The 17645-nt window shown below is 47.8% G+C and overlaps 1 protein-coding gene across 1 annotated transcript in view; it reads left to right on the forward strand.

Annotated features, from left to right (window-relative positions):
* uacab (uveal autoantigen with coiled-coil domains and ankyrin repeats b) overlaps window positions 1-17645 on the forward strand; it is a 79310-nt gene that overhangs the window by 30302 nt on the left and 31363 nt on the right. The window contains exon 2 of the mRNA XM_079555137.1: window positions 1504-1634. Coding sequence (XP_079411263.1) covers window positions 1504-1634 — 131 coding nt within the window. The remainder of the gene's footprint in view (window positions 1-1503; window positions 1635-17645) is intronic.

A 17645-nucleotide genomic window follows, 5' to 3' on the forward strand; every position in this document is an offset into this window, starting at 1 on the left:
TCACTACGCGGAGGTTGGAGGTCGAAAAATAAAGAGGTAACCAGTCTGGGCTGTCTGCGCCGCGCTGTTTACAGGGAGGGGGGATATTTTAAACCCGCAGGAGCTCTCATATTCACCCGCTCGGCTCTCTGACCCGGCATTTGAAGAAGCACTCGCTGCGGAGCCACCGGGCGAAGAACCAGACTCTGCGGTCAGAGCTTCAGACGGGACAACACCAGCACGAACCCAGGATTCAAACTGTTCAGGAGGCGCACGAGCGGGACAACAGCTGACTGAGTGTGGGGGGACCGGAGGAGAGCAGGAGCTGGGGACGCTCTTCCCCCGAGGAGGAGGAGGAGGAGGAGGGCAGGAGTCAGGAGGAGCTGACTGTTCCCTGAGGAGGAGAGCAAGAGTCAGGAGGAGCTGACTGTTCCCTGAGGAGGAGGAGAAGAGTCAGGAGGAGCTGACTGTTCCCTGAGGAGGAGAGCAGGAGTCAGGCTGAGCTGACTGTTCCCTGAGGAGGAGGAGAAGAGTCAGGAGGAGCTGACTGTTCCCTGTGGAGGAGAGCAGGACTCAGGAGGAGCTGACTGTTCCCTGAGGAGGAGGAGAGCAGGACTCAGGAGGAGCTGACTGTTCCCTGAGGAGGAGGAGAAGAGTCAGGAGGAGCTGACTGTTCCCTGAGGAGGAGAGCAGGACTCAGGAGGAGCTGACTGTTCCCTGAGGAGGAGGAGAGCAGGACTCAGGAGGAGCTGACTGTTCCCTGAGGAGGAGGAGAAGAGTCAGGAGGAGCTGACTGTTCCCTGAGGAGGAGGGCAGGACTCAGGAGGAGCTGACTGTTCCCTGAGGAGGAGGAGAGCAGGAGTCAGGCTGAGCTGACTGTTCCCTGAGGAGGAGAGCAGGAGCCGGCCGGGGCAGGTCCCGTGGCTGGCAGGGCTGGCCCTTCTGCTTCTCCACCTCCTTCCCTCTCCCTCTCCCGCTCCTCCTCTCCCCGTGTGAAGCTGCTGTGCAGTGATGAACTCGCGGGCAGAACCAGGAATGCTGAACGCTGAGCGCTGCCAAGTGAACTTTCCTGGGAGTGAGAAAAGACTCGACCTTCCGTGTTGTGACTGTGACTGTTGAGCGGTCGTCGCACTCACTGGCTGAGGCGCTGACGCTCAGGAACTTGTTTTTTTTTCTTCTTGTGTTGTTTTTGTGAACCGGAAAACTGGCCACTTTCTCAGTGGCTCGGTGCAAGGACCAGCTGCCGTCTCCCAGGATGAGCCGCTGGCTGAAGTGCACCGCCATGCCGTTTGTAAGTGTCGCCATGGATACGGGCTGCATGTTTCCGTCTGCACATGTTTTACAGACATGTTTCCGTCTGCACATGTTTTACAGACATGTTTCCGTCTGCACATGTTTTACAGACATGTTTCCGTCTGCACATGTTTTACAGATATGTTTCCGTCTGCACATGTACAGAGGAAAACGCAGCCGCTGCTGCAGCGCCTTTACGTGTCCTAATGCATGTCTAATGTCTCCCCACAGAACACGGACTGGAACAAGTACGATGACCGGCTGATGAAGGCCGTGGAGCGCGGCGAGGTGGACAAAGTGGCCGCTGTGCTGGCCAAGAAGGGCATCATCCCGACCAAGCTGGACGTGGAGGGCCGCTCTGCGTGAGTACCACACTCTCCACACACTCACCGCTCTGCGTGAGTACCACACTCGCCACACTCATCACACTCACCAGAGTCACCACACACTCCCCACACTCGCCACACACCGCCGGCTCTGTCCAGCTCGTATCTGCAGTGTTTTCTTTCATGTCAGTTGGGATGTGGTCGAACCCCCTGTAGCTGCACGATTTTGACAAAAACCTGGTTGTTTTTTTTCTGATTTAACTTTCATGCACTTGAGCTTTAGCTGCAGATAAACATTCATTACATTTCTGTTTCAACGAGATCCAAATGTGCGAGAGGCAAAGAGGCGTGTGTGGAGTTGTCAGACAAACCTCCTTAGTTTGAATCATTCTGTAATAAACGTGTCGCCGCCCACTCTCCCTCCTTATCAGCGACATGAAAGCATTTTCTGAATCAGCTGCAAATTATTCCATTAAACAGCTTTCTTCCATACTGAGATCTGTTCTTACCTGAGTTTAGACGAGTTGATCCGTACCTGTCTGGTCTTTGTGCCCGTGAAGAGCTCGGTCGCTTCTAACTTCACCCCCGTTTGGAGCCATAGGAATACACTGGGAGAGGCCAAATGCTAACAACATCTTTGGTATTTTTGAGTGACTGAGCGCACACACAAAGACCAGACAGGTAGTCATTACATTTCAAGTAACTTGGTGCATTTAAATGTATGAACGAGAAAAAGCAGCACCAGATCAAGATGAACACTGGTGTAAAAGACCTGCCGTCTGTAGTTAACGTCAAAACAAAACACCAGGGAGAACGGGGGAAAGTGAAAGAAAATGAAATCTCTGACGGCACTTTTGCTCTGGTGCTTCATTACTATTTCAGTTCATGTTTTGCCAAAAATGGTGTAACATCCATCCATTTTCTTCTACTTTTCCGTTGCCGGGTCGTGGAAATCACATTGCACCAGCCCCTTATGGCGCCCCCTGCAGGTGGTGGGTCCACAGAAGGAACGGCCTCATGGTTCTGACCGGGCCTGTTGGTCTCTCATAAGAACCGCTCTTTTTCTGACCCGTCACCTATAGGACCCGTCACCTATGGGAGCTGTTTGCCCTGGAGACCCTACAGGGGCACGAGGCCCCGACAGCAGAGCTCCAGGATCATTCAGGTCAAACCCTCCACCACGTTAAGGAGGGGATTTTTGAAACCGTGACATGTAATACAAACATTACATTATTAAAGAGGGGGTGTTCTGCTTTTTTCAGTCCCATAGCACCAGTCTATATCACACTACAATGATGACAAACCTTCTGTTGGTCTGTAAATGCAGTAAATTAGAATAACTGCCTTGTATACAATGTCTCTCTCAAAATGGCTGTAGTGAATGTCTTGAAATCGGCCTCTGTCTCTTTAAGAACCTCTGAGCCTTTAGACACGCCCCCTCCACACGCTGTCTGTGGCATCAGTGGGGAGGGGGTTCTGCTGAGGAGCAGTGGTCGGTTACTCGGCTGGTGACCAAAGCTCGGAGGCGTCTCCAGGAGGTGGGGGCGTTCCTAGGAGGACTCAGGCAAACCTATCCCTAAAATGGCCGCCATCAGAGTTTTTACAGATTACTCAGAAATACGTGAATGTGCCAAGGCAACACTTCAGGCATGTTTTTAATGAGGGAGTGACAGAATAACATGATGGAAAGCTTGAAAAAGTCAATTTTGCATAATACCCCCCCTCCTTTAATATTTATATCACAATTTATAAGTAACTAGCCCAGCACTGTTTACCAGACAATAGTTTGTTGTTTGGAGTTTGTTTATAACCTGATTCTCCTGCAGTGGTCCTGAGTCAAAGGAAGTGATGCTCGATTCTGATTGGCTAACACGTCTGTCACTCAAACAGGGGAGGTGCAGGGCTGACTAAACCTCAGCCCCGTGGGGTTCGGCGACCGCAGCGGCTCAAGCCTCACTTTCGATTGGATCAATGTTAGTCCTGCGGCTCGAGCTGAGACGTCGACAAACATGTTTTCGTGCGGTTTCTTTTCAGTCTTTGTGAACTTAGTGTTGACTTTAAAACTTACATCACGACAATCACGACAATCACGACAATCACAACAATCACAGTGATGGATTTGCCAGAGTAGTTTTCGTTTCGTCTCCTTCTGTAGTTGTCCTCCATCACTCCTTTGTCTTGACTCATGAAAGTCCAAGTTGAGTCACATCAGGCTCTCTCCCCTGAACAAAAGACTCTGCGCTCGCTGTTATCCCGCCGCTTGGCCACGCCCCCTCCCATCGCGCTGTCATTTCATTCCCACCCAAAGCCTTTAAGTGGGAATTCCCGTCCGCTGAGATCATGCAGACTCATGCCTCCCTCTCCGAAATCCAAACCAGTCCCGACACGACCCGTTTGTCCTCCCACTCTGAGCAGTGTGGGGGGGGGTTTATCCTCCCACTCTGAGCAGTGTGTGTGGGGGGGGGGGGGCGGACTCATGGACATGACATGCAGGAGTCAGAGGTTTATCCTCCCACTCTGAGCAGTGTGGGGGGGGGGGGGCTCATGAACATGACATGCAGGAGTCAGAGGTTTCTCCTTTTCTCCTTTAGCCTCTTAGTTTTCATGTCAGAGTAAAAACAGCTCAAACTCTCATGTTTATTCTGACGTTTTGTTGCTTTAAGTCAGAGTTGAGTATCAGAGTACTGTGTTCTGATCAGAGTACTGTGTTCTGATCATAGTACTGTGTTCTGATCATAGTACTGTGTTCTGATCAGAGTACTGTGTTCTGATCAGAGTACTGTGTTCTGATCAGAGTATCAGAGTACTGTGTTCTGATCAGAGTACTGTGTTCTGATCATAGTACTGTGTTCTGATCATAGTACTGTGTTCTGATCATAGTACTGTGTTCTGATCATAGTACTGTGTTCTGATCAGAGTACTGTGTTCTGATCATAGTACTGTGTTCTGATCAGGGTACTGTGTTCTGATCAGAGTACTGTGTTCTGATCATAGTACTGTGTTCTGATCATAGTACTGTGTTCTGATCATAGTACTGTGTTCTGATCAGGGTACTGTGTTCTGATCAGAGTACTGTGTTCTGATCATAGTACTGTGTTCTGATCATAGTACTGTGTTCTGATCATAGTACTGTGTTCTGATCATAGTACTGTGTTCTGATCAGAGTACTGTGTTCTGGTCATAGTACTGTGTTCTGATCATAGTACTGTGTTCTGATCAGGGTACTGTGTTCTGATCAGAGTACTGTGTTCTGATCATAGTACTGTGTTCTGATCATAGTACTGTGTTCTGATCATAGTACTGTGTTCTGATCATAGTACTGTGTTCTGATCAGAGTACTGTGTTCTGGTCATAGTACTGTGTTCTGATCATAGTACTGTGTTCTGATCAGAGTACTGTGTTCTGATCAGAGTACTGTGTTCTGATCAGAGTATCAGAGTACTGTGTTCTGATCAGAGTACTGTGTTCTGATCAGAGTATCAGAGTACTGTGTTCTGATCAGAGTATCAGAGTACTGTGTTCTGATCAGAGTATCAGAGTACTCTGAGCTAAAGCCGTTGGATCTTTTCTTTCTCTAATTGTTTCTGAAACAGAAATGTTTAATGCTTAAATACTGCAATGTATTTTCTGATATTAGGAAAGTAACTGTACTCTAAATACCTTTAGATGAAAGAGTAACTTTATAATATTTGTATTGATTGTTTTATTTGGGCAGGGGAGTGAATGTTGACCTCTGACCCCCGCCTGAACCGAGCACATTTTCTCCAGTTTGACTTTTCTCAAACCTTAAAGCTTTTCAACTGGAGAGCAGCGGTGTAATGCCTCATTTTAAGGCTGCAACGACGCGTCGACGTCGTCGACGTCGTCGATTACGTAAATACGTCGACGCCGTTTTTGTGCGTCGACGCGTCGCTTGTTTACATTTCACTTCCAGCGTGGCTGCGCGTAATGCAAACGCTGCGACCGAGGGGGGAAAAGCACGGCAAAAGTCATCAAAAGTGTGGGAGTATTTCCAGAAACGGCCTAATAATGTTGTTGTTTGCACTCTGTGTCGAGCGGAAATGTAATATCACAGCAGCACAACTAACCTGGCTAACACCAGACTGCTGTGTGCGCTCCAATCATTTCCAACTGCAGTATCACTTGTGATTTTAGTCTGGCGTTAGCCAGGCTACAGCACAACGACTATGAACGAACATGTGAAACGAAAACACCCGCGGCTGCAAGGGCCCCGCATCTCAGTCAAAATACGGTGTTGTTTCACTGATTAATCAACGCGTTGTTACGGGGACAGGCTCTGACAGCGCGCACTCTAGGGCTGCAACTAACGATTATTTTGGTAATCGATTAATCGACCGATTATTTTTACGATTAATCGATTAATCGCTTGGCTGTGAAAGGTGCATGGAAATTGTATTTTTTTCAATTTTTTTATCACATAAAGCTAAAGTGGCGCCGCTTGAGGGCACGTGGATGGAGTAAACTTAAAGTAAACGTTTGTAGGAGGCTCTTTGTGCTAATTCTGCTTTGATTGGACAAGACAAAGACAGATATTTATGAAATTTACGATGTACAAAACACTGCAGACCCTAACTTTAAAAAACAAAGTAGGTTTTCATCCAAAATACATAATTGTCATGTCTTTTTTTGCTAAATTTTAGTCTGTGTTTACTAGAAAACGATTAATCGATTACTGGAATAGTTGACAACTATTTTAGTAATCGATTAGTTGTCGATTAATCGATTAGTTGTTTCAGCCCTCGCGCACTCACTCTCCGCCTACTTTGCCGCATATAAAACCAACACGGAGCATCTGCAAGTGAATGAGCAGGAGAGACCGACCGCCTTCCCCGTCTCTCCCAACACGCGAGTGCTTCTCCGCTCGTGTCCCGCTCGGCGTCTGTCTCCCGGTGCTTCGCCTCATGCTGCCCTCATGCGCGGCTGCATCCCGTCCCCGTGTCCCGGGCGCTGTTCTCATGTTTTCTCTGCGCGGACTCGGGGCATCGGCCACACACTCATTTAAACTCTCTTGTTGTGTCTAGCGGAGAATCAGGACAGTAGTTTGATGATAGACGAGAGTAAAGCCGTGTCCGTGGCCTTTTTGTCTCAAAGAGGAGTTGAATCCACATGGTTCTCACGAGCACAGTAACTTACAGTAACTCTGGTTCTCTGAATGTGCACAGTCTGTAACGGGTTGGGCGACTCACAGGCTAATTCTCAGTGGTCAGACTGAAATAACCGTCAGGTGCAGGTTTCAGTTAGTTTTAAATCAGCGGTTCCCAAACTGTGGATCAGGGCCAGAAGTGAGAGAATGGGCCCATTTGCCATTTACTATTTTAAAAAGTGGGGAAAATAGACTAGTAGTAAATAAATATATAAAAGCCATGCCATTTGAGGCGTTCTTCTGCGTCTCTGCTCTGACCCGGGACGTTTATCTCCTTTATCTCCGCTCTCTTAAAGTGACCTCAGATGCGCTGATGGGACGAGGCCCAGCTGAGCCACATTACAGGGATTATGAAGAGTCAGGGGTTTGTGGAGGTCACTCTGGGGTCGTCTGTTCATCATGATGGATTGTGGGAGGCGGAGCTTGTTTGTGAGCGGCGCTGACAGCCGACGGTTTATTATTATCGATAGTTCTCTTATGGGAGTCTCATAGAAACGCCGGCTCCTACAAATGTGCACAGTTTGTTGGCCGTCGAATCCCAGATCCGATTTAAAGCAGCACTAAGTAACTCCTGCCCCCAGAGGCCGTAAGCGCCACTGCAGGAGTCGTACATGTTGTGTTTTTTACTCATTAATCGTTCGTGAGAGTAAATCCTGCACTGACAGAAAAGACAAAGGGACAGAGGGACATAGTTCATCCAGTTACACAATGGAGATCATTGTTTTCACTCAGACTTGGCTGTAAACACTGTTTAAGTGGAGCTAGCCCGCAGTTAGCTTTGCCTGTTAACCTGTTAGCTTCTTCTTCGTGATTCCATTAGTGTGTATTGGTGACTCTGGTCCAGGACAGGTCTGCTCCTGGACAGGCCTGCTCCTGGACGGGTCTGCTCCTGGACGGGTCTGCTCCTGGACGGGTCTGCTCCTGGACGGGTCTGCTCCTGGACGGGTCTGCTCCGGGACAGGTCTGCTCCTGGACGGGTCTGCTCCTGGACGGGTCTGCTCCTGGACGGGTCTGCTCATGAACAGGCCTGCTCCGGGACAGGCCTCCTCCGGGACAGGCCTCCTCCGGGACAGGCCTCCTCCTGGACAGGACTGCTCCTGGACAGGACTGCTCCGGGACAGGTCTGCTCCTGGACAGGTCTGCTCCTGGACAGGTCTGCTCCGGGACAGGTCCGCTCCGGGACAGGCCTGCTCCTGGACAGGTCTGCTCCGGGACAGGCCTGCTCCTGGACAGGTCTGCTCCTGGACAGGTCTGCTCATGGACAGGCCTGCTCCTGGACAGGTCTGCTCTGGGACGGGCTTGCTCCGGGACAGGCCTGCTCCGGGACAGGCCTGCTCCGGGACAGGCCTGCTCCGGGACAGGCCTGCTCTGGGACAGGTCTGCTCCGGGACAGGCCTGCTCCGGGACAGGCCTGCTCCGGGACAGGCCTGCTGGCAGCCACAGTGGGAAACGGGCCGTAAATGAAAACAATAGACCTGGAAAAAGAAACCTCCCCAAAGCCAACATGAACCCCTGCTCCGTGATCAGGGGAGGAAACAGCTGCTCTTGTTTTGTAGGAGGTCACCGATATCACACTAATATTGTAAAGATATTTGTGATATAGATACAGTTCATCATTGGTTCTTTACAAGTAGGTTTTGTTAATTAGCGGCTCTTTTGTTTTGGTTTATTGGTGGTCATACCGCCTTTGCTCTGCCCAATCCCGTCAGACCTTGGAAGCTCAGCAGGAAGGGCCTGGTCGGTACTTGGATGGGAGACCGTTTGGTAACACCAGGAAGCCTAGCGAATGTAGTGAGTGAGTGGTTGGTGGTGGTCGAAGGGGCCGATGGCGCAGACTGGTTGCCTTGCTTCCGTCAGTCTACCCCAGGGCAGCTGTGGCTACAATAGTAGCTTACCACCACCGAGTATGGAGTGAACAAATGTGCAATGTAAAGCGTCTTTGAGTGTCCAGAAAAGCGCTATATAAAACCGATGCATTATTATTGTTATTATTATTGCAGCTTCTGCAAGAGTCGTCAATAAAGTCGATTGAAATATTTGGCCAGGATGCTACTTTTGAAGCTTAGCGGCCCATTCATTCCTATGGCGTAGCTTAGCTTAGCATAGCCGTGTCCATTCGTTTACATGTATCAGTTAGCATCGAATATTAAGACTCTTTTTTTCTTAAAGCAGAACTAAGGAGGGTCTTTCATCGCCCCCTGGTGTCTCTGGACAGAAAACCATGTTTGCAACTTGTCTGCCACCGGACCGGAGTCACCAATACACACTAATGGAATCACGAAGAAGAAGCTAACAGGCTAACGGGTAAAGCTGACTGCGGGCTAGCAGCACTTTAAACAGTATTTACAGCCAGGTTTGAGTAAAAAATTGATCTCCATTGTGTAACTGGATGAACAATATCCCTCCAGAGTTTACTACTCCACAAAAACACACATTGCGTAAGGCAGCTTTAAGTTTTCGAGTTGTACTTTTGGAGCTTTTTAAAGGTGCATTTGAAACATAGTTTGGTGCTTTGATAGAATATTCTGAGGTTTTTTTTGTTGTGTTTTCGCCATGTTTTTGTTGTTTTTCCGGCACGTTTTTTGTTGATGCTTTCTTTAAGCTTTTAGATTCTTGTCCAGCCTTTAAAGAGTTTATATTGTAGGTTCGAGCCCAGTACAGGGTAAGTATTTGACTATGAATGTTTCTGATGTATGGATATTTAAACTGCCCCGACGGCTCCTGTGGCTGTAAGCGCCGCTGTGGGGCCCGGGGATCCTCACATCTTTTACACAGAGCCCGTCGCTTCATCACTTTGGTATGTCTAAACAAATACGGCCACAAGTGTTTTCAGCATTGTGTGAGATTCCACGCCCTGTAACACGCTGCAGGCGGGCCAGACGCGAGAGCCCGGTCCAGACGCGAGAGCCCGGTCCGGACGCGGCCTCGTGCCCGGTCCGGACGCGAGAGCCCGGTCCAGACGCGAGAGCCCGGTCCAGACGCGAGAGCCCGGTCCAGACGTGAGGGCCCGGTCCAGACGCGAGAGCCCGGTCCAGACGCGAGAGCCCGGTCCAGACGTGAGGGCCCGGTCCAGACGCGAGAGCCCGGTCCAGACGTGAGGGCCCGGTCCAGACGCGAGAGCCCGGTCCAGACGCGAGAGCCTGGTCCAGACGCGAGAGCCCGGTCCAGACGTGAGGGCCCGGGCCAGACGTGAGGGCCCGGGCCAGACGTGAGGGCCCGGGCCAGACGCGAGAGCCCGGTCCAGACGCGAGAGCCCTGTCCAGACGCGAGAGCCCGGTCCAGACGCGAGAGCCCGGTCCAGACGCGAGAGCCCGGGCCAGACGCGAGAGCCCGGTCCAGACGCGAGAGCCCGGTCCAGACGCAGCCTCGTGCCCGGTCCAGACGCGAGAGCCCGGGCCAGACGCGAGAGCCCGGTCCAGACGCGGCCTCGTGCCCGGTCCGGACGCGGCCTCGTGCCCGGTCCAGACGCGAGGGCCCGGTCCAGACGCGGCCTCGTGCCCGGTCCGGACGCGGCCTCGTGCCCGGTCCGGACGCGGCCTCGTGCCCGGTCCAGACGCGGCCTCGTGCCCGGTCCGGACGCAGCCTCGTGCCCGGTCCAGACGCGGCCTCGTGCCCGGTCCGGACGCAGCCTCGTGCCCGGTCCAGACGCAGCCTCGATTAACGCTCGTGCTCATAATAAGGTGGCAGAATGTGCTCGGACATTATTAGACACACCAGAGAGCGACTTCACACAACACTTCCAGAAACCGCCCAAAACCCGTCTCTTTGACCTCGTTTGTTCTCTCTCTTCTTCTCTCTGTCCTTCACTCTCTCCCCCCCCCCGCCCCCCCCCCCCCGCGCTCTTGTTCTTGACATTTTTCTTTCTCTCACTTGTATAAAGTTCCTTTTCATCCCCTCTGTCTCTCCCACCCGCTGTTTCTATCTTTGTCTTTCACCAATGCCCTCTCTCTCTCTCTCTTCTCTTTCTCTCTCCTCTTTCTCTCTCCTCTTTCTCTCTCCCTCCTCTTTCTCTCTCACTCCTCTTTCTCTCTCCCTCCTCTTTCTCTCTCTCTCTCCCTCTCTCTCCCTCCCCTTTTCCTTCTCTTTCTCTCTCTCTCTCTCCTCTTCTCTCTCCCTCTTCTTTCTCTCGCCCTCCTCTTTCCCTCCTCTTTCTCTCTCCCTCTTCTTGCTCTCTCCCTCCTCTCTCTCTTTCTCTCTCTCTCTCTCCTCTTCCCCTCTCTCTCCCTCCTCTTTCTCTCTCCCTCTTCTTGCTCTCTCCCTCCTCTCTCTCTTTCTCTCTCTCTCTCTCCTCTTCCCCTCTCTCTCTCTCCTCTTTCTCTCCCTCCTCTTTCTCTCTCTCTCTCTCTCTCCCTCCTCTTTCTCTCTCCTCTTTCTCTTTCTCTCGCCCTCCTCGTTCTCTCGCCCTCCTCTTTCCTCCTCTTTCTCTCTCCCTCCTCTCTCTCTCTCTCTCTCTCTCCCTCCTCTTCCCCTCTCCCTCTCTCTCTCTCTCTCTCTCCCTCTCTCTCTTCCCCTCTCCCTCCTCTCTCTTTCTCTCTCTCTCCTCTTCCCCCCTCCCTCTCTCTCTCCCCCTCTCACTGAGCAGACTCGTCCTCTCAGCAGCTGTCCCCTGTCCTGTAGCGGGACAGGGGAATGCTCCGCGGCTCTGGTGTAATTGTCGTCCTCTGCGGACACTCATTAATTACTCCCTGTTAGCTCGGGCGGATCATCCGGAGCGGCCCGGATTAGCCTCGCTGTGTCGGGATCAGAGATTCAGATCTAACCGCTCCCCGATCTCCAGCTGAGTCAACACTTTTAGCAGCTCTTAGCGGTGAGCGAAGTCACCACTGGCTTTTCCACCGCGAGGGAGGCGGAGCCATCCAGGCAGGGACGACAACAGCGCGCCATCTTTTATATCTGTGTTAATCAAAGTGACCCAGATGACGCTGTAATCCAAATATGGTCATTTCCTTTGTGGGAGACTGCAGTGTCCATATTTAGGTTTAGTCGGTGAAAGTTGTGTTTTTAAAATCCCGAGAGCCAAAACAGGTATCGGTTCAGTATCGGATATTTGGAATCGATTCTGAATATTGGATTTTTCCCAGTATCGGCTCTGCTTTCCGATACCAGAATCCGATCAGGGCCTCCCTTATTTTTCTGAAACTGAGACAGTGTTGTCATTTTTTTGTCAATTTTTTTTCATTTTTTGGTCCATTTTTTTCCATTTTTTGGTCAAATTTTTATCACATTTTTTTCTTTTTTTTTTGTCATTTTTTGGTCCACTTTTTATCACATTTTTTGTCATTTTTTGTCCAATTTTTATCACATTTTTGTCATTTTTTGTCATTTTTTGGTCAATTTTTTGTCATTTTTTGGTCAATTTTTTTCTTCATTTTTTTGTCAAATTTTTATCACATTTTTTTCATTTTTTTGTCAATTTTTTGTCATTTTTTGGTCCACTTTTTATCACATTTTTTTTTCATTTTTTGTCCAATTTTTATCACATTTTAGTCATTTTTTTGTCAATTTTTTGTCATTTTTTTTGTCAATTTCTTGTCATTTTTTGGTCCATTTTTTTTCATTTTTTGGTCAAATTTTAATCAAATTTTTTGTCATTTTTTGGTCCAATTTTTATCACATTTTTTGGTCCAATTTTTATCACATTTTTTGTCATTTTTTGTCCAATTTTTATCACATTTTTGTCAATTTTTTGTCATTTTTTGGTCCACTTTTTATCACATTTTTGTCATTTTTTTTGTCAATTTTTTGTCGTTTTTTTTGTCATTTTTTTGTCATTTTTTGGTCCATTTTTTTTTCATTTTTTGGTCCATTTTTTTTTCATTTTTTGGTCAAATTTTTATCACATTTTTTTCTTTTTTTTGTCCATTTTTTGTCATTTTTTGTTCATTATTTTTCTGGTTGGTGTTGTTTGTGGTTCCAGAAGTCGAGACTCAGTTTATTTGTTTATTTAGATTCAAAGATTCTTTATTTGTCAAACCGTGTGTGAATGATCCTCCTCAGTGCTTCAGACGATGATCTCTGGGTTTGTAGATCTCAAATACTGCTCCATAGCCTTTAGCTCTGATGCTAGCTGATCGTTCAGAGCTAGCACAGCGCTTCGGCGGTAAAAAATCTCCACAAAAAGAGGAAGATGTACAAAAACATCTTGTAGAACACTGTGGATCACAAAAACTTTGCAGAAAAGGGTAAAGATGTCGCCTTGCAGCCTGTTTACCTCTATGTTTTCCCTGCTGATTGAGCCGTTTCCATGGTTGCAGATGCATTCCAAAAACCTACAAGATTTACCATCATAGATACAGACGGCATCTCTGGAATGGCCCATATATGGTCATGTTTGAAAACAGTTAAGGGGGAAAACAATTTGGAGAAAAAATCTAAACTTTCTTTAATTATTCAAAAAGTACTTTAACAAATGCTGAATTATGAATATAGTTTCATACTGAATAAAGATACAAAGACATGGAGAGGAGCAAAGTGGTTCAACAGCCCATAAATACATAAAAAACGGAAAATGCTAACTTGATGCTACATGTTCGCATCGGGCTAATGCTAACGGTTAGCTAGCGCGAGCTACAACTGCCGTTTTTTCACTTCTACTGAACAATCTGCTGTGAGAAAATATCCATATGGACCCGATTTACACCTGACTTTATTTATGGGTGATAAATAAGTTCATTTTCCACCAGAAAATGGCTTAAAAGAGTGAAAAATTGCGTTTCTCTAAAGATTCTATTTTCCCCCTCGGCGAAGCCACGCCCCCTTCTATGACGAGATGCCGTCTGTATCTATAGGAGCCACCGGGATGGAAAGTAAAGGCGCTAAGCTAACCACCCACACGCCCACTGGGTCACTGAAAGGTCAAATACACCGACGTCAACTCGAAAAAAAAACCTAAAAGGAGGCGTGGCCTGACCCAAACTTCACTCATGAGACATACAGTTACAGGAGCTCGTGCTGTTTATACATAGAAGCAACGTTACTGGTGCATTTGTGTGTAAAAAGTCACATTAATCTCACCTTTAATGTCAGACTCCAGCTCCGCCTCACTCCTTATTATGTGCCTTATGGTGAAATGGCTCCGTGTGACGTCCTCTCAGGCGTAGGGCTGCTTGATTATTGAAACAATTACAATCACGATTATTTTACTCATCATTGAAATCACGATTATTCAAACGATTATTTGTTGCCTTTAAAAAAAAGTCTTTAAAAGTACAAATGATTTCAAGTTTGCCTCGATTAAGGAGAGGTCTCTGTTTCACACCTGCCCCCTGCTGGCCAGCCCGCACACCTGCCCCCTGCTGGCCAGCCCTCACACCTGCCCCCTGCTGGCCAGCCCTCACACCTGCCCCCTGCTGGCCGGCCCTCACACCTGCCCCCTGCTGGCCGGCCCTCACACCTGCCCCCTGCTGGCCAGCCCTCACACCTGCCCCCTGCTGGCCAGCCCTCACACCTGCCCCCTGCTGGCCGGCCCTCACACCTGCCCCCTGCTGTCCAGCCCTCACACCTGCCCCCTGCTGGCCAGCCCTCACACCTGCCCCCTGCTGGCCAGCCCCACACCTGCGCAAGTAAACTGAGCGGCGCGGCCTGATGACATCATCACACAGCGCTGTTTGTTTTTATGTCAGGCAAAAGCATGAGCCGTGGCAGGTGAAATGCGAAGGGAAAAATAATCCCAGCGCAAATAAAATAATGCAAGTCTGCTTTGCCAAAAAAATTAACCAAAAAATAACAAAAATAAAAATAAATGTTTTTTTCCGATTCTGACAACTTTGTAATCGTTTAATGTAATTAATCGAAATCGTAATCGAATTTCAGTGAATTGCACAGCCCTCCTCAGGCGTTTGTTTCTTCTACATTAGCCCTGTGGTGCAGTGATGAACCTGTTCACGTTACGCGGAGCTCCTCGTCTTTATCTCAGGAAGAGAAGCAGAGACAGACACGACGTTGCAGCTCCTCTCGGCTTCGTTTCTCCCGTAGAGCTGCAGACAGAGGAGGCGTCAGACTCACCGATCGGCTACTTCACTGTAGAACCAGGGTATCGGAGGTTTAAACAACTGTGGAGGGTCTGACCTACTGAAGGAATCATCTCACCAGGACACAGAGCCTGATCTCAGCTGCGTATCACACACAGGGGGCGCTCTCGTCCTCACATCGCTCCTTGAAGTGTATTTATTTATTTGCAAAAGCATTTCACACAAACAAATCAAGCATCACTGTCTGTAAAGCTTTGATATCTGGTTTTATAATGACATTTTAGTACCTGGTAAAAAGACAGGCCTCTGGTGTTGTGTAAACACGACAACATCGACCAATGAGTCGACTTAACGACCAACAGGGGGCAGCCCGACTGTGCAGGTTAATATCATTTATTGTTTTTTTATTATTTCTCCTCTCGCCAGCCACACCCACTTCTTTAGTCTCTCATTTATTAACCTCTCAACTCCCGCCTGAACCGAGCGGATCTTTTTTCTCACGTCATCAGATTTTTTTTCCATCATTTTTTTGTTGGGTATTCAACTCATTTTTGTAACTTTTTCGTCAATTTTTTATAACTTTTTTGTCATTTTTTGTCACATTTTTGTCATTTTTTGGTCCAATTTTTATCACATTTTTGTCATTTTTTGTCCATTTTTTGTCCATTTTTTGGTCAATTTCTTGTGTCATTTTTGTGACATTTTTGTCATTTTTTTGGTCCAATTTTTATCACATTTATGTCATTTTTTTGTCAATTTTTTGTCATTTTTTGGTCCAATTTTTATCACATTTATGTCATTTTTTTGTCAATTTTTTGTCAATTTCTAGTGTTATTTTTGTGACATTTTTGCCACTTTTTCATCAATTTTTCGTCACATTTCCATCATTGTTTTCGTCTCAGTTTTGTTGCTATTTTCACAGCTTTTTTCCAGAAGCTTTTGGATTGGGGTAAAGCCAAACTGGAGAAAATGTGCTCGGTTCAGGTGGGTGTTAAGGGGTTAATTGATAAACATCAGAGATCTGACACAGGACCTGCACTTATTGTCCAGTTTAATATAAATGAGGCTCTGGTTGACCTGGTGAACCTCTGACCCGTCCCAGAACATGTGCTTTTGACTGTTCTGACCTGAGCCGTGTTTGTTTCTCGTTCACCTGAAGCTGAATCTAAATCCACAGCCTGTTCATGTGTTATTGTAGTGACTGATAAACGCAGTTGCACATACCTCACCCCCCCCTGGAGCCTCGGCTTCTGCGGGAGGTCAGGACCTCCCCCGCCCCCCAGAGGAGCACCGTCTCCTGGCCATCAACACGGCTTTTAATACCCTCCAGCGCGGAGGCGGCAGCCGCGCTGTCTCCTCGGCAGATGCCTCAGGGTTAGGGCATAAGCAGGTTCATGTGACTTGACAGTGACACACTCGGGTAGATTTACACCGGAGACCCCCCCCATGTCCCCCCCCCACCCCCCCCGAACCACGGCTGCTGCCACCGGCTCTGAACACATCAGACGAGGGGCTGAAAGTTAAAGACATTGCTCTATTAAGATGGAGCCGCGGATCAGCCCCCGACTTTAACCCCTTGACTCTCACCTGAACCGAGCACATTTTCTCCAGCTTTACCCCAATCCGAAAGCTTCTGGAAAAAAGGTGTGAAAATAGCAACAAAACTGAGACGAAAACAAGGATGAAAATGTGAAAAAATTGACGAAAAAGTGACAAAAAAGTGACAAAAAATGTACAAAAAAATGACAGAAATGGATAAAAAATTGACAAAAAAGTGAGAAAAATTTGACGAAAAATTGAGAAAAAATGGACGAAAAAGTGACAAAAAAGGCATGAAAATTTGACAAAAATGAGATGCCTGCCCAACAAAAAAAGTGATGAAAAAAATCGGATCATGTGAGGGAAAAGATCAATTTAGTTTTGTAGGTCTCAGCTTTCAAATGAGGTGTTACACTGGCCTACAGGATTTGGGTAAAGCTGAACTGGCGGGAGTTAAGAGGTTAAAGGCCAGAACCTGAATTGAATGAGACGCTTTTGTGCATTTCTCTCCATCCTTCAGGGGGAAGCTTTTATCACAGGCCAGATGAAGCTCTCACGAACTCTTGGAGCTGCATGATTTGATTTACAGATATTGAGATTCATGGGGAAACATCCTTAGTTTAAATCATTCTTAAATAAGGTCGTGGTCAGGTTTATTTACAACAGTCATCACTGCCCCAAAGTGCTGGACAGTTTCCGAGTGCTCAGTGCGATAAATACTGGCTTCCATTAAAGAAAACAACGTTTAAAACAAGAGAAAAACAGTGGAAAAAATAAACAGTGATAATATGAAAAAGGCTCGGCTCGTGTTGCACTAAAAGCCTGAGCGTAAACGGTTTAGAAGCTCTTATTCGAAGTGTCTCACGTTCAGAGGCTTGTCTGTTTGTACTTCCTGGGATAAACTACTCTGGAGTTTTCTTAAGTTAAATTACTTTCAGGCTGTTATTTAATTAAATATGGATGTGAGAAGCTTCAACATAATGAGACGGTGAGTTTACCAGATTGGGCTGTGAACGTTCCGCGCTTGTTCTCGTGTTCTCCAGTTCACATGGGGCAGAACTAGGGCTGAAAAATCTATCGTTATTGTATTGAGATATATGATATAGATTTTCATCAATAAAACTGCACTTTTTATCATTGTTTTTTCATTTCAAATGCTTGGTTTTCACCTAACCCATAGTTATATCGTATTGTATCGATATGGAGATCTATCGTCCATATCGGGCCTCCCACTGAGACGTTGAACCTCCTCCTCCTGAGTTTTCAGTGGAGCCGGTGTCAGTCTGGTTGGAGGATAAAGGTCTATGTCAGGGGTAGGCAACGTCAGGCCCGGGGGCCAGATCCGGCCCTCCAGCATAGAACCTTTGGCCCTCA

This window comes from Gobius niger (assembly GCF_951799975.1).
Source record: "Gobius niger genome assembly, chromosome: 4".
NCBI classification, from domain to species: Eukaryota; Metazoa; Chordata; class Actinopteri; order Gobiiformes; family Gobiidae; genus Gobius; species Gobius niger.